We start from the raw sequence: 23,801 nt of genomic DNA on the forward strand, positions 1-23,801 counted from the left end.
TGCAGCTTACCTCTGAGTGATCTCAGTGTGTGTCGTGAAGACACAAGTCTCAGAGACATATGGTCGTTGTATCCCACCCCTTGGTCATATCAGGGTCACGCTCAGGTCAGGAAGGGAGAAAGGTGACATGCTTTATGAATGAAAGTATTTACCTTTAACGACTGTACGTTGGCATACTGTAAATGTCAGGATAGAGACTTGTGAGCCTGTGGGGACCTTTTGCCTCTCTTAAGAAGCATGGTTTTCTCATTTATAACGATATATGTGCGTTGTGCAGTGATGCTGGACTGTCTGAAGTATGTGTGCTGGATGGTTTTATCCTTCTAGCCCAAGGTCATGTTGCTGTAGAGAGGGAATTGCCATACATCAGGCTTGATTTGTGTTTTGGTGGAGTCTCAACAGGTTTCACCCGTCATGACTTTGAAACCGCTGATTGGTTAAATGCGAAAAAGGAAGGAGGCGGTAAATCGTACCTCATCAAATACTGTAGTTATTTGATTTGCTAGAAGAGAAAAAAGCTGCTTTGGATTTAAAACACATTTTCCTTCGGCAAACAAGGGGGTGGATTTCATTGGGCTGGGTCTGCTTCATCAGGAATAAATCTGGAGTAAAATATACAGTATATACAAAAGTTCACTATTTCATCGGATTGAACTCAAATAAATGTTTGGAAAAAAAAACAGGCTCTACATGCTCCATGAGCCATGTTTCTGTAGTAGATGAATCCAATCACATGAATTTATGTAAATGATATATTTACCAGAAGACAGCTTTTTGGGAATGAAAATAGGTTCTGGTCTGATTAACCAAATCATGACATGGCTTGTAAAATAAAAGGACAAAGAAAAAAAAAAGACTGTTTGGATGCAGAGGCAAGCGTTTATTCTCTGGTTCATGTTCAAAACAGATGTCTCATCTGTTCAGAGTCTGTAGTGCGAATAAAAAGCAGTAGCATGAGGCAGCACTGTGAAACAAAACAGAACCACTACACAATTAACATGCCTTATTTATAGCCATGAAATGATCACTAATCATTTAGAAGGTGATTGTTGTTGTTTGTCATTTTAGTCAAGCAGATAGTAGGTGGACATCCACAAGATTTGTTTTGAATAATCCTGATATAGTATGTACACCAGTAAATATAATTTCAGCATGTAGACGATTTATTTATTTATTTATTTTTAATGCAGATTCTTTTCTAAAGCGCTTTGTTATCCAAGAAGTTTAAAGAAAGCCTCCAGACAGGGCTGTGTGGTTTCCTCTCTTTTTTTCTTTTTGTCATTAAAGTCTTTCCACATTGTTTTCTGTATTGACGCACCATATATTCCACCATTGTGAAAACCCACTAGACAGATGACTGACCTCGAATCAACCCCCACACACAAGCCTCACGTATGTGTGTCTGCCGCCCATAATGGATGCTTGCTGAACGGAACCAAACGTCTTACTGACTAATAAATAAGACGTCCATGTCCATGTTAGTTCTCATGGCCTGATGTAATAGGATGAAGAAAGCAAAACATGATCGTTAGTTATTTCCATACTTATAACTGATCATTTGCAAAGCACACCAGTAAGAAGGAGGTTATCACCGTGCTATATTGTTGTGGGCCAGTGGTTATTTGCTTATATGTGTTATTTCCTCTTCCTGTTTCAGATCCGTGTGGATGGGCCTCCTTATGGTGGTGTGCAGTACGAGACAGTGTCTGTCATTAAGGATAGGAGCCCTATTCTCAGAGACATGGCCTTCTCGCTGGACCATAGCTACATCTATGTCATGTCTGAGAGACAGGTCAGTGTGAGACACACAGACATACACACATCGTTATTAAACACATATGTAGCTTATAGTCAATTAAGGCACATGCATTGTACCCTGTTTTCCTGAGAAACTACTAAGAGCAAAATGGAAAAACTTACTTAAGGCTCAACACAGAAAAAAACATCCTCTGGGTAATTAAGCTGAAGTTTTTGTGGTGTCCACATTCATTCTCACTAAGATGGAGGCATCTCTGTGTTTAAATCTTTACACTGATGAAGCATAGCCACAAATGTTTCTTCTAAAGATCCCAGCTTTAAAAGGAATACGCTAGCAAATATGCTCAAATTAGAGCTTTGTTTACAAAAACAAAAAAAAATGAATTGAATTGAAAAATTGAATTAAAATTGTGTTAAATTTATTTGTGGTGCACTGTTCTGTTCTTGATCTGCTCTTCTCCTGATCATTTCTTTTCTTCTCTTTTCTCCTATGATCTTCTATGCTCTCTGTTTCTTCTCGATTCTGCTCCGGTGTTCTCTGTTCTGCTTTGTTCTGCTCTGATCTTCTCTGTTCCCTTTAACATCCTCTTCTGATCTGTATGTTTCTGTTGAATTATATTCTCTTCTGTTTCATTTTCTTTTGCTCTCTTCACTTCTCTTCCCTCTCTTTTTTCTCTTCCATTATCTTCTGCTGTCTTTACTTCAGTTCTGCTCTGCTCTGTGTAGATCTCTGTTCTTCTCTCTTCTTCTCTGTTCTCTTCTTGTATGTTTGCTTCTCTGCTGTTCTATGAGATTCCTTTATGTTCTACTTTGTTCTGTTTTTTTGTGTCTTTTTTCTTCTATTATCTTCTTTTTTTCGTCACAGTTGTCTGTGCTCCATTTTAAAGACCTAGGATACGGGCAAAATTTGTGTGTGTGTGTGTGTGTGAGAGTGTAAAAATAAAGACATGTAAAGTGACTGTGTCAGTAGGGATGAGTGAGATGGTGACACTGGACTGGAGGGGGGAAGGTGGAGTAGTGAAGAGAGATGGAGGGAAGGAGACAGAGAGCAAGGTCACCTCTCTGTGGCTGTAATGAAGTGAGTGAGAGTAAAATGGCAGCTAGGCATCAGAGCTGTCATATTAAGCATCAGGAGCGTCAGGGGAGTGGAACATGTCTGTGAAAGGAGACACTGTGGGAAAAAAAAAAAGAGTGTCTGTGATTGATGACTGCTCTGCTTCCTTTTCTGTGGACATTTTTAGCTCTTGTGGTGGATAGCACATGTCCCCTTGGTGTTTCATTTAGGACCATGTGGCCTGGGTGAAGTCAGGAGGGTGATTCAGAGGTAATGAGAGGAAGAGAGAGAGAGAGAGAGAGAGAGAGAGAGAGATGATACAGAACTTTGGTTAGTGCATACAACACACATTCATGTTCACGCTGCATTCCTTCACACAGCTGTGCAGTCCTCAGGGGCTGATTTTACCTCAGCCCTCATGCCATTGATCTAGCTGCTAGTGTGGCAGAACAAAGACAGATCACATCATAAAAGAACCATCAGCATTTCCCGTCCTCGTCTCACCCGCTTCTGCTCCATGCTCCCAGAGTACCGATTGATTAATTCAGCATCACAGTTTAAATTCCAGCCTGAGAGACTTAGACCCATGTCATCCTAGCTCATATGTGGAGAACTTTCACTCACCTGAATTGGACACACAATTAAAGAACAGGAGCACACTTACTCCACACATAGGGGGCTTTCATACTGGCAGTTTAGCCTGAAACGGAGCACGGTTTACATGAACAGTTGTCTTTTGTAATGTGAAAGCTGTCATGTGGACCAGTAAGTGCACCACGGTACCAAACCTGAGACTACCTGTAGGAGGTAGTTGCACTGTAACTGTGCACAGAACTCGTACTTGGGTCTGCACTTGTTCAGGAACTAAAGTAACCTCCACAGATGTTTTAGCTGATGACATCATCAATAATTTCTACAACACGTGTACCACGAGTGACAGGGTAAAAACTGCTGCGTGTAATAGCACCAAATTAATAAAACAGTAAAAAATATGGTGAGTTGCATCATGTTCTTGATGCACCGGTTGTGATGCTGTGAAGATAAACACAAATACACTGGGCTTTGACAGAGTCTGAAACCAGGCCAGCACGGCAGGAGTCAGCAGGAACAATCGCATTCGGATTCGGATCACAGCAAACATGCCCAGTATGAAAATCTCCTTAGAAACCAGATTTGGCTTCACTTTTGTTCACCAGCCAGCCTGTTCCAGCCTACAACTGGAAGGTGCAAAGTTCTTACTGTCTGTTAACCAAGACTTCTTCCATTAATATTACATAAATGTTAAGCAAAAGCTTCACCAGTGTTAGATTACATGAAGTATCTACCAGACAGTTACCTGGGAACTATAGTTGTTACTATGACTTGTTTCCTACAGAAACAACAGCCTCTCAGAACAAATGCATTAATATATAACTATGATTTCCAGCAGGAACTACAGTCAGAGCTGTGCTTATATAGAAAATTCATCAACACCATCTTTTTTGAGAATTGAACAGAACTGCGCAATAAAGTATTTTAAAAAGAAAATTGCATTTAAAAAAAGGGTGAAGGTTAACACACACTTCCTCTTTAACATGTGAATCCAGGCAGACCTAGGCATCTTAAGGCAGTGGAACACACTTGGGGTCATAGAGGAGCTTGTAGACATGCAGGAATATTAGAGTGGCTGTGACTGAAATTTCATCCCTTCCACCCAGAGATCATGGCCAGTTTGGATTTTAATGTACATCCACTGCTATGGTACTGTAGCTTTAGGACAGTAATTACCATGAACAGTTTTGCACTGAAGTCTCCATCAGTGAACAGTTAATAACTTAAACAAAATAAAATTGTATACATTTTCCTGGTTAAATAATTGCAAAAAACAAAACAAAACATTTTTTGACCACATTTTACACTGTAATCGAAAGGAAATTATTTATAATCACACACTAGGTTCCCTTTAGCGTCTGGTTCCTCTCAAGGTTTCTTCATATCATCTCAAGTTTTATGTAAGTCCATAGAAATAAAACTGAATTGAATTGAACTGCATTACTTCTAGCCACAAGATGGCTGTTGCACCAACAGGTTTTGAATCCGGGGATCTCCAAACTTAGGAGTCATATCTGTCTTTTATACCTGCATTTATTCATAGCCTCCAGCCATTTAAGCATCTGTGTTTGTTAAGCTGTTTTGGCGCTTTATCTACCTGAAATAATCTATACAGTAAGCCTACGCACACTCATACACACACACACACACTTACATACATACATATATATGTATGTATATACATAATACAAATATTTCTACTGTACCTATAATATATATACATAAAAGAGAGGTACAGTAGAAATATTTTTATTCCACTCTATAAACAATGTAAACATTCCCTTTTCAATGACACAACAGTCCAATTACATTCTTTAATGAGGTTTCTCTACAATTACAATCCTCTAACTAGAGGTACAAAAGATGTACCCTTGAGGCTACCACTCCACTGACAAGCTTTTTGTACATTGTTGTCCCTTTTTTTGGAGACAGATTTACATATTCATGACTGGGAGATAATTTCAGACACATTTCTCAGCAGTTTTTTCAGTCATGCTACAGTATTCTCTCAGGATATGTGTTAAAGACATACAAAGTATATTGTACATCTTTGTCTTATTCTTCTTCTTTCGGCTTTTCCCCCTCCACCTATCCCTATCTTCTGCATCCTCAACACTTGATATTGTACATCTTTGTACATGCGTTATATTCTTCTGACCGTAAATATGCGATACCTCGTCTTTTTCCCAGGGCCGATACCCTACTCTACGTTTACATATGCTGCAGCTCCTGCATCTGTGTTAGCCTAATGAGGAAAGAACAGGATTAAGTTCTTCTCTTTGTAATTGTAGCCTCTGCCCTCTGCCCTCTGCCCACGCATTACAGTTTTGGTAATTTGCAGAATTTTGTATAGACTTCTCCAGAGATACACGGTTCAAGACTGCAGAAAAATTCCAGAAATAATAAATCATGTAAAACACCAGAGGACATTTTTATTCAGACAATTATACAACTGCTTTTTGGATACAATCTGTAGTGTATCTTGCAAGGACATACACACCTTCGCACTCAAATAAACAAATTATCGTGCAGCAGTGTGACCTAAACGACCCAGAGAACACATACACACACACACTACACTTAAAACACCCACATTATACTACAGCTAGTGTTCAGCATTCTACTGAAATGTGCTAAAAATGAACCATCCACTCATCTCATACACATATACATATTTTGACTCTTGTTAATTTGCCATATATGGTCATCGAAATCAAACTCCCACTTTTAGCACACGTCTAAATTTTATTTGCTCTGTATGCATAGTTATCCTTTCCTCCCATGAACGCCGAATTGAAGTGTATTGCTCTTTTGATATAGATCCTCTTGTATACTCCAAATAGGACATGATAAAACCTCACACACCCTGAGAGAATGTCATAATTCACAGGCTGTGTCTGCAGGTGAGCTTGTTTTGGACATTTAATGACGACAGCTTCCAGAATGTTAACGGTCTCGAGTGAACGGTTCATTTTAGAGCAGTGCAGTGGAACGGATGGAAGATGCAGCTGCTTAGGTTCCCCTCTCTGCTCCTCTATTAGAAATAATGTGAATTTGTATGGAGACTGCGGGGTACTGTGTCATCACTGACAGTAATCAGAGAACACGGAGCGAGCGCTTGATTCACGCACACAGTGAATTTCCTCTCTGCTGCTGGAGAGCTGAAGTGTGTATATCACCTCCTCTCGAGCAGAGTTGGCCCTCTTTGTCTCTGTGTCATAATGAAGGATGGTCATGTGTTGCCCTGCATTAGGACTGATTCTGCAGCGTTTACGACTTTGTCTGTCCGTTTTTGAAATGAGTTGAACAGGGATGTCTGTTTAAATTAAATTAAAGGGGTGTTAAACGTTCTGGTTTTTTCCCTTGTGTCTTGTTTTTTTTATGATTCCGATTTTCTCCACTGTATCAGTTAAATCAAAAAACTTCTTGGACCTCTGGGGTTCCCCAGACCCCACTTTGCCAATGATTGTTTAATTAGATAAAGCATAAATATTTCTCCTTTTTGAAAAGCTCATTCAAATGATTAATGTATGTAGAACTGCAGCAAGAAAATTCAGTGAAATATTGTTAAATATGATTATGCTAGAAAAAGCAGAATTTGCTGATGAGAGTCTGATTCAGAGTCAGACAGTTTGTGTGTGTGTGTGTGTGTGTGTGTATAAGGATGGGGGCGTTGTTCGGGGCCTCTGTATCAGCACTCCAGCTTCACAAAATAATAAGTAGTTACAAAAGTTGGATTTCTGCTTGACCCTAAATGAAACAGTGATGTCTTCATTCTGTTTTATTTGGTCATCTATCACTTGTTGACATTCAGAAGAACATAAACACAAAACCGCTAGATTTACACGGCACTAACAACGTGTAATCACAAAGCCTAGATAAAGCCATAAAAGAAAATGTAGTTATGAAAAGCCTTCAGTCAAGCCTTCAGTTTTTTAATGGTTCATTGGATAATTAAAGCTCTTAATAAAAAGATTGTAAAGAAAAACTATCTTGAATAGGGGTGTGTCTAATATTTCGAATTCTGTCATTATTGCTAATCAAATTTAAGCTAGTAAGTTCATTTAACTTATTTTTTACTCATTTCAAGCTTTTTCATTTTCCTTGATTTCCTTGATAGAACATGTTATGATAATGAGAAGAAACTTTACACGTCACACAGGGCAGAGGGCTTGCACATATGAGGAAACAAATAGTTTTGGTATTCAAATACTAACGGCTGCTGCCTAAAGCAGAGCATGTATTTAAAAAAAACAAAAACAAAGCAAAATAACAGGGTTTTTGCTAAATATTGGCTCAACCAAGGTCAATGAAATATGCTATTGTACAGAAATTCTAATAAAATATATATGATTCTACTCAATGCAATGTAATAGCCTTATGTGTTTCAATTTTCCTCCTCTTTGGAAAAATGTACCATACAAAAAACTAGTTAGTTTAAGGGTTAGGGATTGTGTGCTCGCTCGATCTGTTTAAGCATGTGCAGAGAGTGTGCGTTTTTATAACATGTAGACGCAATGATGGACAAAAGAGCCTTGGGCTAATAGCTTCAAAATGTCAAACTGCTTCAGCTGAGAGTAGTATCCTATCGTGACATGGAGTAGCGGCAAAGGAGAGATACTGTAAGCGATGTGAAACTTGGAGTCTTAACAATGTCATGAGCATTGGTGAATATGTGTCAAAGTGCATTACAGGAACAAGGCTCGCTCTCTCGGGTTTTAAACACTGGCGTGTGGTGAAGGTGTTTTTCTTCCCGCCTCTTTGATAAACCAAGACCACCTGAGCTGAATACACAATACACTTTTCTTTGTAAAGAAATAAAACAGACGGCAAAAGCATATAGAATTTGAATCAAACAAAGCCACACCTGGGTCATATAGTCATAAGCAAATATGTGACACCAAGATGCTTTGCATGATCCAGGCTTATATGTGTAGCATGAGAAACACACCCTGTATACAAACTGGTGAGGTCAGGGTTTGCATCTGACCGCATGAGCTGGTCAGGGTTTGCATCTGACCGCATGAGCTGTAGGTAAAGGTGGTGACCACAGTCTGTTGTGTGGTGTTTTGCTTACTTGCTTTTTCTTTTTTACTTGCTAGTAAAAGAATGGAAAGAATGGCATGAGCACATCAGCGGCTTTCGAGCAGTTTTATTTGTGGTGCTAGAATTGCTGTGCTCTTCTGCCATGTTATTAACAGTGAGCCTACAGATGATTCATGACTAATCATTCATTCATTTAGTTATTTGTTCGGTGAAGGCCAGAGTTCAATGCCAGCAATCAGCAATTGTCCATGAAATCGAAATAACAAAAGAACGAGCGAGATTTCTTATGAAGTGTAAAGAACATGAAGTTCTGTACTCATGTTATGACTTGCACCCGTGTTCTGTTTGTGTAAAAGCATCGGATGAGTCTGGAGAGAAAAAGCTGCATCAAAAAGAAATATGTCCTTGTAAAGGGCTGCCATCTGTCTCCATTTTGTGTGAGCAGAGATAATGAAGCGAGAAGAGAAGTCCGGTGCATCATGGGATGATGTGTAAAGTCAGCCTTGACGTGGCTCAACAGTGTCACGCTTTAACAATGTCTTTTCAGCGCCCACATTTCTATTAGAATGAGTGTGAAATTTCTATCATCCTGACCAACACGGGTGGGCTCATGAGTGAAGTGTCAACTTTCACAAGAAGATCTGACTCCCTGTCACTCTTCGGGATGGCCGTATTTTTAGCGATAAAAGCTCCATCGTGAGATCCACAACAGTGTTTCTGCAGCCTGCCTATTCCCCTCCCTCCCTATCTCACCCTATAAATGCAACATTCGTACTTTGGAGATCATCAGCTAATAAAGGAGACTTTTTTAACGTAGCAATTTCCCCCACCAAGTACTCAGCTGTGAAATTTAAAATCCATGCATGATTTCCTTCTTTTCCTTCTCCGGGAACCCAGATTACTTGCTTTGTGTCTTTTCAACCCTTTAACCTCTATCTTGCACAAAAACAGACACACATCTCTTCCCGTCTCGAAGCACCTCCACCTTTGTTTGGCCAGGGATGAGGGATGTGTAGGAAATGAGGTGTGTGGTTATCAAGGACTGGGGAATAGGATTTTTTCACCCAGAGAAAGACTGACTAGATCCTCTTTCTGCCTCCCACACCATGCAGAGCTAGAGCTGCCACTCAGTTAAAAAAAAAAAAAAAAAAACACTAGTGCTCTTATTATGCCTCTGGAGCCTTTCAGGCAGATATCATCTACTTATTCTATATCTGGCTTCAGAAAAATTTAAGCTACTGCATAGGTGTATTGGATGGGATGTTAAATAATTCTGCAGGTTCTACAAACCATATCTGCCGTCTACCTTTTTGAAATATGTCTACAAAATATATACACATGGTCTGTCTGCACTGATGGTCCTGCAGACATGGCTCATGGTTTACGGCTTTGTGATGAACAGAGTAACTGCTGCTTTTCTCCCCCCCTGATTTGCACTGTCCCTCATAGCAGATGCAGATTGAGTTGGCTCATAGCCACTTTTGCTTTGTGTACATGTGTATATGTGTGTGTGTGTGTGTGTGAGAGTTTGTGTGTATCTGTGGGGGTTGTTAGGGGGGAGGCCTTTATGTGATGGAGGGGCTAACAGGAAATCAGCAGAGCAAAGGATGTGATTAATGAGAACAAAGCGGCATTAATATTCAGTTAAGGGCAGTGCACGCTCTCCCTCTCAGACACACACACACACGTACACATACATCACCATACACAAAATGCCCCTGGTATATTCGTAAATCTCTCTGACAATAGCCCGGAAAAGAAATGTGGTGGTTCAGAAATCCGTATTGAATAAAGATAAAGAAAGCGGGGCTTACGAGTATGTAGATAAAGTGTGTTGAGCTATCATGTAAGGTCAGACTGTGTCTCTGTGTGTGTTTTTTTGTCTTTCTTTTTGACACACCCCAATTTCACTGGTTCCCTTTTTAAATCTGCTGCAGCTTTCCAGCTTCAGTCCTGTTCAAAAGCTTGCTCTCTTCTTGACCCCAGTTAGAGGGCTTGTTGAAGAAAAGCTACAAGGAAGTCATTTGACCAATGACCTCCATCCTCCTTCTCGTCACCAATCAATGTCATGAGGTCTACTTCACACAAAGACATTGATGAAGTCAAGTCACCAGACTAATGGAAGGGGAACAATATAAATATTCTTGATTCGTCTACGCTCTTTCTATGAAGACCCAGTGCAAACCCCCAAAAAAACCAATAAAGCATTTCTAAAGAATTATATGCTATTCACACAGGTAGTTCTCTCATCTGGGAGCAATTTGGTGGAGATTGCTTTTTTTTTTGGGGGGGGGGCTGCATCTTGTTCCTGTAATCCTCTGGAGATGTTTGTTCATGCCAGATATAAAGGAACATCAGTCGAACAGTATTATGCCCGAAACCCAAACCTATTGGCAGAACTTTGGATTGGAGTCAGATGCAATTTCCTCTATATGACACATTTAGTAGTATCGCACCATACATCCCATGCGTTCATAAAATCTCTATCTGCTTTCATCTAGAAGATCTCTTGAGTGTGGTGTGACTAGGATTCATGGTGGAAAGTGACCGTTCAAAATAAGTTCAGCCAGATCCGCATGGATCATTATCGGTTGTGTAGATAGCATCCGTTCTACTTTTCAGCAGGATATATTTGACAGAATAGAAAAGCCTGGCATATGCTAATGGACGTTTGATTTATTTAACGGCATTCCTTATCTCAGACTACCAAGGAGGTAGAGATTGTGGGAAGGGAATCGATTCCAGTGATACAGTCTGATCTGGAACTGGGGTCAGCTCCTGGCAGGTTGACAGTGTCACTTGCTATCGATATGGTTACAAATCCTGATAAATGCCCCTGTCAATACATATGATGTTATTGATGAGACTATTTAACTTGTCTCTGAAAGCTACTCACAATCTCATTCCCTCTTTTAAGTGTGTAACACAATGCCACTGTCTTTATGCATCTATATTTTCTAGATATTCCAAATATTCATATCTGTATCAGAATTAAAGGCAAATTGGCCCAAACTGATTTTTAATGAATAAAATATGATCTCTACCACTTATCCTTAAGAGACACTGAAAGAAACTCCGCAGTAGAAATGCTAGTGTTGTCAGCATGGACTACGAATTCTTAAGATATGCATGGAACTGTTTTTTTTCTTCTTGCTTACACAGATATTCATTTCAACCACAGTGATCTCGACCACACAGTTAAAGACACTGTAAATTCATTGCACAGAACTCAATGAAAAAACCTCCTGCTAACACAATTTTTTGTCCAATATCATGGTCCAGGAAAAAACAAACATTTGTGTGCCTCTTATTTTTATAAGTTTGTATTTTACATATGTTTCGAACAGGAAGAATAATGTATTCATATTTGCTGATATCCTTAGTCTCCTTGGAGAGCTGATGTCATGAGGACTCAGGTGTGATGTGGCTTTGAGGTCAGCTCCTGACCTCAGCAGTGTATCAAAGTGCAAGAGTCAGCTTCAAGGTTGAAAAATATCATGTGATGCTCCTGTATACGCCAAGATATAATCGACTTTTGTTTTTTGTTCCCCATTTAACAAACCAAAGCCTTATATTTGCATTAACTCCATTCAGTCCAAGTATTTAGGGCTTGGATTAAGGCTAAGCATGGTTAGTTCACAGACCAGCCAATTCTAACCTCTTTATTTGATAGTAAACCTCCTGCCAACTTCAATTAGCTCTTTAATTATGATTGCTACACTTTCATTGTCTCCTCGGCTGTATTGCTGCGAGGGTGTAGTGTGCTGCTGATGAGCTCAGGTTTGCACAGTCTAGGTTATTGTTACTAAACAACCTGAACAAATTCCTGCTGACCTGATGGCAGGTTACTGATTTAGACCTGCATAAGGAGACAAATATATGTCACACGTGGTGTTATTAGTGTATAGCTGAGGCAGGGGCCAGAGGCAGTTTCTGTACCTGCTCAACCCTCATCACTGTCTTAAAGGATCTCCAGGGAGTTTTTTACTTCTCTGCTGACTTAATATCCTCTAATGAGGAGGGAAATACTCGGGATCTGTTGGCATAGAGTTGTTTAGCTGTTTGTCACTCTTCAGGGAAGAAAAATAACAAAACTCAGCATCGTTGAAAGCACCAGCCCTTGTAAATTGTTAAAGCTGCATTCACATTTCCTCAGTCTGTCCATTGTTCATCAACCTTGTGTTGGACATATGTGACAATGAGATGTGTCAGTGTAGTATAAAATGTATTGTCAGTCATCAGTCAAATATGTGGCTAAGTGGTGCTTCTGCAATCTCTTTTCTTTCCTTTTTTTTAAAGGAAAAGAAATCTTAGTGCAAAAATAAACAAGTTTTTCCTGTGTTTACCATGGTAGTGTGGGCAGTGAAGTGACAGTTCTCTAACTTTCTCATAGTTCACTTCTCCCAGAGACGTTAGCTTGTTGGCTTAGGAATCAGGCGCAAGGATGGCAGGATAATAACATCCGCAATTAAAATGTTCTGGCGTGTCAGGAGTCGTCGTAGCTGTCACCAAGTGACTGTATAATGGGGGAGCCTCTGTGCATGCCTCGCCATGCAAAAAAAACCTCCCAGACATCAAACACATCACTAATAATGGCACTTCTCTCTCCTAATTGCAGGCTTTAATTGCAATAATTATTTACAAGCCTAATTAAACAAAAAAAAAAAGAAATCTTGAGGAGAAGTAACTGCTAGTTCAAGGAAACATGCACGGTTGTGTCAAGAGGCAAGACTGCAGCAGGAGAAACGCTGCTAGCGTGCTATCATTATCGCTAGCTGTCTAATTGGTGGAGGCAGTCCTGTATGACTTGCTCGTTTCGCTTTCTCTCAGTAAGCGAACACAGACTGGCTAACTGAGACACAGAGTGCCTAATGGCTTCATTCTCAGCCAGTGCATAGAAAACTGAAACAGCACACTCTAAATATCTCTGGGCGTCTTTGTTCTGAAATACTCTAGGGAGAGGGGAGGGACGGCAGCTCATCAGACGGCGTATTTGGACTAATGTTTAAGTTAGGCACAATTGTAAAGACCTCCCCCGGGGCCAACTGTTTAGGTGTGGAGTTAACTCACGCAAGCAAGTGTGGTTGTAGAGATAATGTCTTACATGGGAAGCTAAACATTTTCTTTTTGTTTATTTTTTTTTTCTATTTCTAATGCATTTTGTTCACACTGATGAAAATCTAAAGTATACCCTCTCCTTTGAAATATTTCACTCACTCTGTTCACTTGATCTTTTTTGGCTAACTCTTAGAATAACCTCTGCTATGGACTGCATATCTAAACTTTTATCAAGCAGGGATTATGCTTTTAAAAGCCATGGTTGGGGAGCAATTAAAAGATACTTTTTTTTATTATTATTTTTCGCATTCGGGCTTTATTAATCCTTGGCCCCAAAGATAGTAGAACAACAAGCTCCTCTTTATCGATTACAGCCAGCCAAAAGCTAGGTCTTGGGCTGTGCCAAGCCATAATGGGTACAAACATAACCTACCACTGCGCCTGCGTGCTTCAAGACTGAAGCTGTCAATGTCTACCTGCTCTTTTGTTGATGAATGTCACTGTGAGCTGGACTCCCCTCCTGTTTTTGTATGGGGGAGGGAGGTAAACTAAGCCCCCCTGCCCACCAAGCATGCCCCAAGCATCCCGTCAGTTTCAGCTGTAAATGCCGGGCAGGCTGGCAGGCATCCCAGTCCTGCCTCCCACACCACTACCCAGTTCTTGAGCCTGCCAGACCCACATATGCTCTTTGTCTGAGCTGCTGAGCTGCTAATGCCTTAGACACAACAGCAAAAAACCTGCACCATGTGAGACAATTGATTTCCTCACTTGCACCGAGGTGGTGGCAGGTTTTGCCTTTTCCCGGAACCATATATGGCCAAAGAGTGGCTAGCGTCTCAGAGCAGTGGCAGCAGCCAACAACTCTACCCCTGTCCTCCTCCACTGGCCATATTGAGAGAGCTGTCAGCCTGAGCTGTGCTGATAGATGGTAATGATGTGTGTGTGTGTGTGTGTGTGTGTGTGTGTGTATACACATCAGCAACTATGTGTATTTTCTTTTCAGTCTGTTCAGCACTCACAGCCAGCCACCAATAATGCACCTCTCTTTAATGACCATTGATATGTAAATGTGATGGATATGGACATGCTTGGAGCTGTTTTAACCTAAATTCTGAGAAAAGAAAAACCCACATCCACTCATCCAAATCAACTTCAATGAGTCAAAATTCAGTAAAAGCACAAAGTCCAAACCTTTATGCATGTCTGAATTAACCTGCAGAAATGCCTGCTATTATTTTAGGCCTGTTTTAGCACAGCAGCAACTCTATATTGAATTGAATAACTGAAAATAAATATCACTAATAAAAAATAGCTGAATATTAATATTGATTGTATGGAGTGATTTATGAAGCATGCCAGACCATGCACTGTGTCACTTGAGGGTGCATGCTACAGAGAAAAAGAGAACAGAGAAATCTCCTCTAAGTACTGTATGGAAACTCTCTACATTACACTACTCTGTAAGCCTTCATGTGTTTTCATGTGAGTAATATTTCTATTTGTAATCATTAGTTTGTGATCTGTGTGCGCAATGTGAGCAGCGCACATGTCCCTGGTTAATTCATGTCCATTAATTCATATACTATGTCAAGCACATTTTTTCGGCCCCATTATAATGTGAGGGGTTCAAACAACGATCAGTCATGGTCACAAACATAGGTGCTGATTTCTTTTTTTGCCAGTGTGTGCTCAGCACACCGACCTGGCTCACCATCAGTAACTTAAAACATTTAACTAGTGTTGGCCGATGTGTTCAATTGTCATATCGTCCTATCGCCCGCCTGTGAGATCCACTTTTTCTAGTTTTTTAACAGTTTTCTCTATATGTTTGAGAGGTCTGCATCCCGGCTTCACCACTGCTACAGTTGTCGTTACTTGCTATAGAGGATGACTGTTCACTTGAAGAAATTGCAGCACTGCAAATAACTGGCTTGGGTCAACTGAAATTTTTGTTTTAATTACAAATCTGTTTAAGCAAAATGCAAAGACTAATTGACATTACTACAACGATTTCATAACCACGCCCACTACCGTTTTGAAAGAACGGCCGCTCTGCCTAGATATTATGACCCGCGAGATCCACCAATCAGAGAGGCTCCCGAATTTCAAAAGTGGCTTTGATTGATGTAAATTAATGGCACATATCTGTCATTTTTCCATGGGTGCTCGGCCAGGATCGGCGCCTGTGGTCTCAAATAGATGCTAATATATGAGATTAGTAGTTTCTCATTTCGAAACACAACACAAATCATGAATCATGTCATGCATTATACAGTGCCTGTGTTAGCCAGTGACTAGCAAAGCTGTTCAAATCAAATATAGCTATAAGTTAAGTAACTTGTTTTGTCCTTGATAATTATTGTTGCAGTATTTTAAAATACAAAATATATATTTTCAGTATATTTTCAGTGTAAAGTCATTAAGTCTCTATCCTACTTTTGATTCAAATTGCATTTGAATTGAAAAAGAGTCGATTCACTGATTCACGGTATTGAATATGAGTTGTTTCCATAGAGTGAAAATGATGGCAAAGGAAAATTTGTTCAGTCAGACTCGAAGAAATCAGGGGGTGTAATGCAAGAAAGACATAGTTGAAAAAGTAGTGTTCAGAACTAGTAAAAATGTACAGAATATTGACAACTTGCATTAGTTCAGGTGTCCTAGTTGCTTGACAAATGCTTTTGTTTGTTAATGTTCCCATACTGTGAGATTATCTCACAGTATATGTCCGTAATGTTGTATTGCAGTGAGTGATCTGTTATTTTATCAGGCCTAGTTTTGATTTAAGTGTTTTATAGTAGTATTAGTTAACTGAACAATTTAATAAATATTTCTGCCATATAATTTCTTATAAAATATTAATCCAATTGATTTATGACAACACTCAATAGATTAATTGACTCTTAAAATAATTGTTAGTTGCAGCCCGAACTTGCTCATTAAAGATCATGTCAAATTCAGGTATTCTGCCTGTGATGAGTTACACAGATGCTTATAAAGGAGTTATATGAGTTTGATGTGAATCATTTGGTGTTTGTGGTGTATCTCTATAGCAGCACTAACAGAGGCAATAATGGTAATGTGAACAGGCTCATTGCCACCCACAGAGCAAATGATGGATGTCACTCTCGAGCACCGAGCTGGCAACACACTAAGTGAGGCAAATGCCATTCTGCTTTTAGTGCTGAAAGTTTCAAAGTGCTGCCTTTTATTATTTGCTGACATTTTTTTCTGTTATTCCTGAGCATCTATGTAACAAAAATGTAATGTAATGAAAGAAAAACTAGAAAACTAGAAAAATCCAAACCCTTAAGAAACCCCTTTTGTAAGACTCTGTGTCTTTCTTACCACTTGTTTTTCCCTCAGACAGCCCACTAGTTATGAATTCTCAGTCTGGTCGTGAGGTTAAGACAAAGAGAACCATAGACAGCTTCGTTATCTGTGCATTCTCATGGCCTCTTGTCACACCGAGAATAAGAAGAACTCCTCAGAGAGGCTGAAATTAATGAGGAGTATGCAACAGCATAGCTCTGCTTTTTATTCCACTCCACCGCACTGAAGGACATTGTTTACTTAGCCTCTTCGAGCTCTACAGGTGGACAAATTATTCTACAGCCACAAAAAAGAGGGGAAAAAACAAAGAAAACCAGTATCTCTATCTCTGTCACATAATAATCAGGAAATCTTGAGATCAGCAGAGTGAATCGGATAGGTACAGAGCATCAGCTGCACTCCCAGGTGTCAATGTACTTCTTGTAAATTGGGCTTTTCTCAGGGTCGGTTTGCTGCTTGGGCAAGGATGTGTATTTGTGATATGACTGGTAGCAGTTGAAGGCACCTGAGCCTCATAATGCCCCCACCTCCTCCCCAACCTTCTTAAACCTAGCCAAAAACCATGCTAGGCAAGTGCCCATTGAGCAGGCACCAGACCAGTGGGGTGCAGTCAAACCTGCCATCTGTATATTCTCATTCTCAGACACACACACACACACACTGATGTGAAGAGAGGGAAACAAAGAGCCAGCAGAGGGGTGTTAAACAAATGGATACGCACAACAATGTACAGGCTTTGTCAGCCAACCAGAGCATGAACTGCCTTACAAAAATGTCTGTTGTCTTCTATCAGGCACACAAATACACACATAAAACCTGAACACGTACTCACAGCGGAGCTCGCAAAACCCAAAGCACAGACCCAATCAAGTGGGCTCCCAATCAACCCTGGGATCAGAGCGACACTCTGTCTGGCTGCTGTGTTTAAATCAATAAGCCCCCTGCTGTCTCCCCTGCAGATCTACTTGTGTGTGTGTGTGTGTGATAGAAGGAGAGAGAGATAGAGGGACCTCAGCCTGTTGCTTGGGATGGCTGCATTATTAACTCCTAGTACACTGGCTGAAGCGTTGCCTGCTGTCAATGCCGACTACGTTATTAGCTTAGAGACTAACTCACCGCTGCTTGGGGACCTGATGGAGCTGTTGGTTGAAAAAAACAAAAAAAAGCCGCAAATCTCTCCATCCACAGCAATCAAGCATCTGCCGTCTTTCAGTGGTGGGACTTAATAATATTATGGACATTTTGATCATTTTTTTCTGCTCCATGCAGGATAGGGTAATTGTATCAGCTGCCTCATCAGTTAGTTTATCTTGACAGTGGCATTGTGAGTCCTGTGACCAGTCAAAGCCTCTTACCCTCCTGGTGAATGGAGTTCTAGGCCTGCACACCCATGGATCATCAGGAGGAAGATACTTGGGTTTAATTGACAGACTGACTGGCAGACAGACTCCATGGGCTTTCTGTGCTGCTTCCCTAAGGAGCATCAGATCAGGCTTAGCAGCTGTGTCAGGAGGCTTGGCCTGTCTTTCTTTTTTTTGTGTCTGTCTCTCATTAGAGCTATAGTCATTGTGGTGATTGTTTCAGCAGCATGTTTGCAAATATCTTAAGCACTTATCTACAGTCTGTTGTTTCCTGTTAACCAACAGAAGATTGTTTTTGCTTTAAATATGTAAGCTTTGATGATGCACAAGTGTTAATAGTGATATGGAAGTGTCACTGTGTGTGTGTGTGTGTGTGTGTGTGTGTGTAGGCATACAAGCAGCAGTCAGCTCTCTTTCACACAAGATAATGTCTCAGTGGTACCCATTTCTATCTCACCTCTTTTCTCCCCTCTCGAGCTTCCCAAAAGAAGATTTCAGTCATACATAATTAATATACTGCTCTGTCTATCGACTGGCTGCAATTTTTAGCTCCCCATCTCCGGTCGATTCGCCCTACTCTATCCTCGTCAGTCTGGTTCTTCTTCTCATGAACTATTTGAGTTAGACAGGGCTTCCTGCAATGCCTTGACTCCAAACCCACATGTTTGAGAGCCATGAGGACAGGGTGAAGGGCATTGGCCATTGCTCATTCACTAATGCTCACTTGGTCACTTGGTCAGTCTCAAAGCTCTACTTCAGCTTTGAGATTCTCCACTTCTGACTCACTTCCTGCTGCTGTGAACAGTCTCAGCATTGCTTTAGATAATCTCAGCTCTGTATTGCAGACGTGTACCTACAACCTGCTGCAGAAATTATAAAGACTTTTATTCACAACATGCTCAAACCTTTCAGCATGTTTAGCACTGATTGTCTTTACATTATTCAATTAGAAAAGTGATGATTTAGTGAGGTAGATTTTACTTGACACCATCACCTCTGCAATGCTCATTAGCCATTTAGCTCCACATCAACATTTCTATAAAGCTGCTTTGTAACAATGGCTGTTGTTAAAGTGTGATACAAATATAGCTGAATTAAACTGAATTAGTGCCTCCATAAACTAGCCAATAAATGTTCTCCCCTAGAGGCTTCAACTTGAGAACATTACAGATAAAGCAACTCTGTCACTCTCTGCCTTCTGACTGGTGCTGGTCTTCAGTGATTGCCGTAAATTGCTCTTAAAATAATGGTTTTTGAACTCTTCTCATAATGAACTACTGTAAAACTGCTTCTAAATAGACAGCATCATGACCAGTAATGCTTATTTGCTTATAGTGAAAGCTATGATATTATCTTTCTACACTAATACAGCAAAAATCTGTACACATTAAAAGAATCTCTGGCTGAATGGTAGTCATAAGAAAAGCCCAGAGACACTATCAAGGGTTTTAGATAATAGGCTCTACACTCCACCACTCAGCACAACCCTACTGAGCTCTTACTACAGGTTCCTAAGCTGAACTCTCTTAGCTCACTGAGATAAAACTTCATTTCGATGGCTCCTGTAGTGAGGTGAAATATTCATGTTATGCACATTATTTCAGGAAAAAAATACTACAAAACAGACTGTTCTGCACCTTGGCATGAAGAACTGCTTGGCTTACAAACATGAAAAGTAGCCATTCATCATAATGCTGATGGAGAGCTATAGTATGACTGAAAACAATAGGCCCGAGAAATTGAGCTCCACAATGAGGCTCTTTCATGTGACTTTATAGTGAAATCGATTCACTAGAGCACGCTGTGTGATGCAGCTCTTTCCTGCGACTCATTTATCAATGCAAGACACGTGAATGTGAGATAAAGGCGGTAGTAATGGAGCATAACAATGAGGTTTATTTGAATGACCTGGTGTTGTCAATGTTGTGACCCAAGCCTGAGAGCCCTATGACGCAGCTCTGCCGTGAACACAATCCAGGTTTCCTATTCTAACATCACACTGAGCCGCTGAAGGGTACGCTTGTTCAGTAAACTACAAGAAGCACTAAAATGTTGTATTTTGGAAAGTTTGTAATGCATGCTGATATCAGATACTTAGCTACTTTTTATGACATAAATAGGCTTCCTAGTGCTGGAGCGTCGGAGTGTTTCAGCTGAGCTAAGTCTGAGCATTCAGGCCAAATCCCGTAAACAAACAGTGCTAATGGGACAGAAACAGCTCACCGAGGGGGTCTAGAAATGGAAGTCACACACAGAACTGCAAAGAAAAGCATAGCGGTGTTTATCAGTCTGCAGTGCCAAAATATTTCTGTATATTCAAATATAAACTATTTGAATATATAGAAATAGAGAAAATATAGAAGAAAACATTCTATCTATCTATCTATCTATCTATCTATCTATCTATCTATCTATCTATCTATCTATCTATCTATCTATCTATCTATCTATCTATCTATCTATCAAGAGAGAGAGAAATCAAGTATAAATACTGAATTTTAAGTAATTTTAAATTATTAAAAAAATAATTCAGACTAGAAATAATGAAATGACAGCATGGTGCGTCATTTAGCTGATTTTTGATCCTAGTTTCTTTTATTCACTTTAAACTATCATTGTTTAATTTTTAATTAATATTTTCTATAATGCATTTCAACTAGAAGCATGTAAATGAGAAAACTTTTCTTACTATAGTCAGATATGTTTTGTGCATCGGCTCTGCTTTGGTGAACAGACTGTATACTTTTCACCCGATTTATGACGGAAGCTTAAAGTTTGTCTTCCGCAGTGCCTCTGAGGGACACATAGTGCTGAGTACAACTTAGTGCCATAGCGCAGTAATGCTGGCGGTACAGGAAACTTACAGTTTCATTGAACATAACAGCCATGAACAGAAACAGAATCCTCTGGGGAGTTAAAAACTCTGGATTCAGTGATTGTTTGTTCAGGTTGGAATGCTGACTGATTTCCTCTGAACACATTTTTTCACTGACATCCCAGAACCGTTGGAAACTCCAGAGTTTCAGACCTGTCCTGAAGAAGAAGTACACTAACTTTCCCACACTGCAGGACTGTAGCAATTAACAAAAGTGAAACAAACAGTTTAAGACATTTGTGTTGTAGTCTACGGGGAAAAATGTTGTAGTTGATTTTCTTGCCAGAAAAAGTCTTGGCCAAAATAGGGAATTTCAGCATATATCACACTTTGAAACTTATAGAACGCAGAAATACATTTCACCAAAATGATGTGGAAATGTTTTTTTTCTTTGCATTTCAATCTTATTTTGGCTTCCATAATCTTTCAGCTGTTTAACAAATGCAGTGGCTAAAACATAGTCAGTCTATCCGAAGAGTGATTTCCTCACACAGTAAAAGCTGCACTTGGATTAAATCAGATACTGGCTTTCACAATGTTCCAATGCCACAGAATCTTTCTTTTTTTTCTTTATTTTTTTTTTCTTTTGAGTGTGGTTAGGTTTTGCAATGGTGTAACATTGCTTAATGCTTCAGAATCAGACAGGCCAAGGCAAGATTGCAGAAATAATGTTAACGTTAATGCATCGTTGAATACCAGCCTGACAGTAAGAGCATTTAAATCTTGCTCTTGTGGCATTTTCAATTGCCACTTATGTAAAAACAAAGCAGTGCGAAGAAAATAATTTCACTGTAATGCATACATGACAAATAAAGACTTTTTCTTGGCAAAAATGTTTTGTCCTTCACGTTGCCCAATAAACTAAATGAAACTTTACCTATTTTATTTGGTTTCAAGGAAATTCTTTTCAGCCTCGGGAACTTAACATTAACCCAGAACAACAAACCAGGAGGTAAAAATGACCCTGTTAGTTATCCAAAAAAATTTCCCAGGAAAAAGGTTTCTGTCATGAAAATGAAAATGGCCTTATTATTTAATGAAAAAAGAAAACCCAACCTTAGTAATCATGAATTAGCTCAAATATTCTTTCGTCCATCCTCTCTAATGAAGTGATGAAATAATATCATCTTGCTCAGTTCACTTCAGTCTGAACCTCCACATTGCCTTCCTCTCTCTCTCTCTCTCTCTCTCTCTCTCTCTCTTTCTCACACACACACACACACTTTCTTTCTATCTCTCATTTGCCTGCAGCATTCTGGAGCCCTGCTGAGAGACCTCCTCTCGCAATCAAGCATCATTTGATTGAGTTTTCATCACACACTCACTCGCGCACACACACACACACACACACACACACACACAAGCACATGCTTGTACATCTTGTGTGTTCTAGGAAAACTAAAATGAAGGAGACTGTGTGAGAAAACAGTTAGGAAGTTTGTGTATGCTGTCTGCTTGGGTATGTGTGCATGCAGACCTAAGGCTGTGTGTGTGTGTGTGTGTGTGTGTGTGTGTGTGCTGCTCTTTCGCACCTGGGGAGTTAAAAGGCTAGATTAGCCTGCATCCCTCTGTGCTGTATGTCTGTCAGGGTGGCACACAGAGGCAGAAGGAGAATGGAGAAGGGGTCATTCACATGCTGACCTTAGCTTAGCTGAGCATGGATTTATCCCAGGTGGATTTGTGTGTTTGTGTGTGTGTGTGTGTGGACATATATTTAGAATATATTACTGTGCATGTGAAATGTGCGTGATATGACGCATGCATTATGCACACCCCATAGTTATTCCCTGCAGGTTTGTCAGTTTAACAGATTTTTTTTCCCAGGAGTAGCTCTGGGCCCATGTGGCAGTGAGATTATTGCAGTTTTTGTGTGTGCAGATGGGGGGCAGTGCTGGTGGTGGGGTGATTGGGGGGTCGTTGTGAGGGGGTTGTATTAGAAGCAATAGTTTGTGTATTTGAGATGAGATGATCAATAACTCCTATTGCTGTTAATGCAAGACTCACCGCTTCTCATTAAAAATGAATGCGTGTGTGAATGTGTGTGTGAGGAGGTGGTCTCTCCCAGAGGTGCCAGCTGTTTATCATTCCACCAGTAGAGAGTGGGAGGAGCTAGAGGTTGGGCAGGTTGCTATAGTAACTGAGGCTCTCATTGGATGTGGTTTTATAGTGGCGAGTTCCAGTGCCACTGTACATCAGGAAGCATTGGCAGGAGCTGAGCTTGTGCTTAAGCCAGACATCGCTTCTAATCATTTCTGTAGAGCTGCCATGATTCTTCCCTAATCTTTCTGTGTTTCTGTGTCCATGACAGATGTGTCCATCTTTTTTTTTAAATATTTTTGCTGACGCCTTTGTCTATATTGCTGTAAATATTTTGTTCTAAGCCTGTTTTACTTACACCTATATGGAAAAAAACCCTGCTTTCCTTCTCTCCTCTCTCTTTCATTTCTCTCTCCTCTCTCTCCTCTCTATAATGGTTCTCCATTCCTCATTTCTCAGCTAGGGGGTCTAGAAGTTAATGTGAACATTTTTTTTCCTCGTGTCTATAAGTAGCTCGCAGCACTTACAGCATGCTTCATTTTTCATCCATCCAGCAGTTCACCTCTTCTCTGCATGTCCTTATGCTAGCTGATCTCAGATCAGCTCAGCTCTGCTTTATTCTGATAAGCTCTGATTTACGATAAGCTTACCCCTGTCTCATCCTAATATCTTTGTGCCTCTTGATGTC

General features: G+C 40.1%; 1 protein-coding gene across 1 annotated transcript in view; it reads left to right on the forward strand.

The window, feature by feature from the left end:
• Nucleotides 1–23,801, forward strand: part of plxna2 (plexin A2) — a 202,331-nt gene that overhangs the window by 80,157 nt on the left and 98,373 nt on the right. The window contains exon 4 of the mRNA XM_058410295.1: nt 1,658–1,792. Coding sequence (XP_058266278.1) covers nt 1,658–1,792 — 135 coding nt within the window. The remainder of the gene's footprint in view (nt 1–1,657; nt 1,793–23,801) is intronic.

This window comes from Hemibagrus wyckioides, linkage group LG15 (assembly GCF_019097595.1).
Source record: "Hemibagrus wyckioides isolate EC202008001 linkage group LG15, SWU_Hwy_1.0, whole genome shotgun sequence".
In the NCBI taxonomy this organism is placed as follows: Eukaryota; Metazoa; Chordata; class Actinopteri; order Siluriformes; family Bagridae; genus Hemibagrus; species Hemibagrus wyckioides.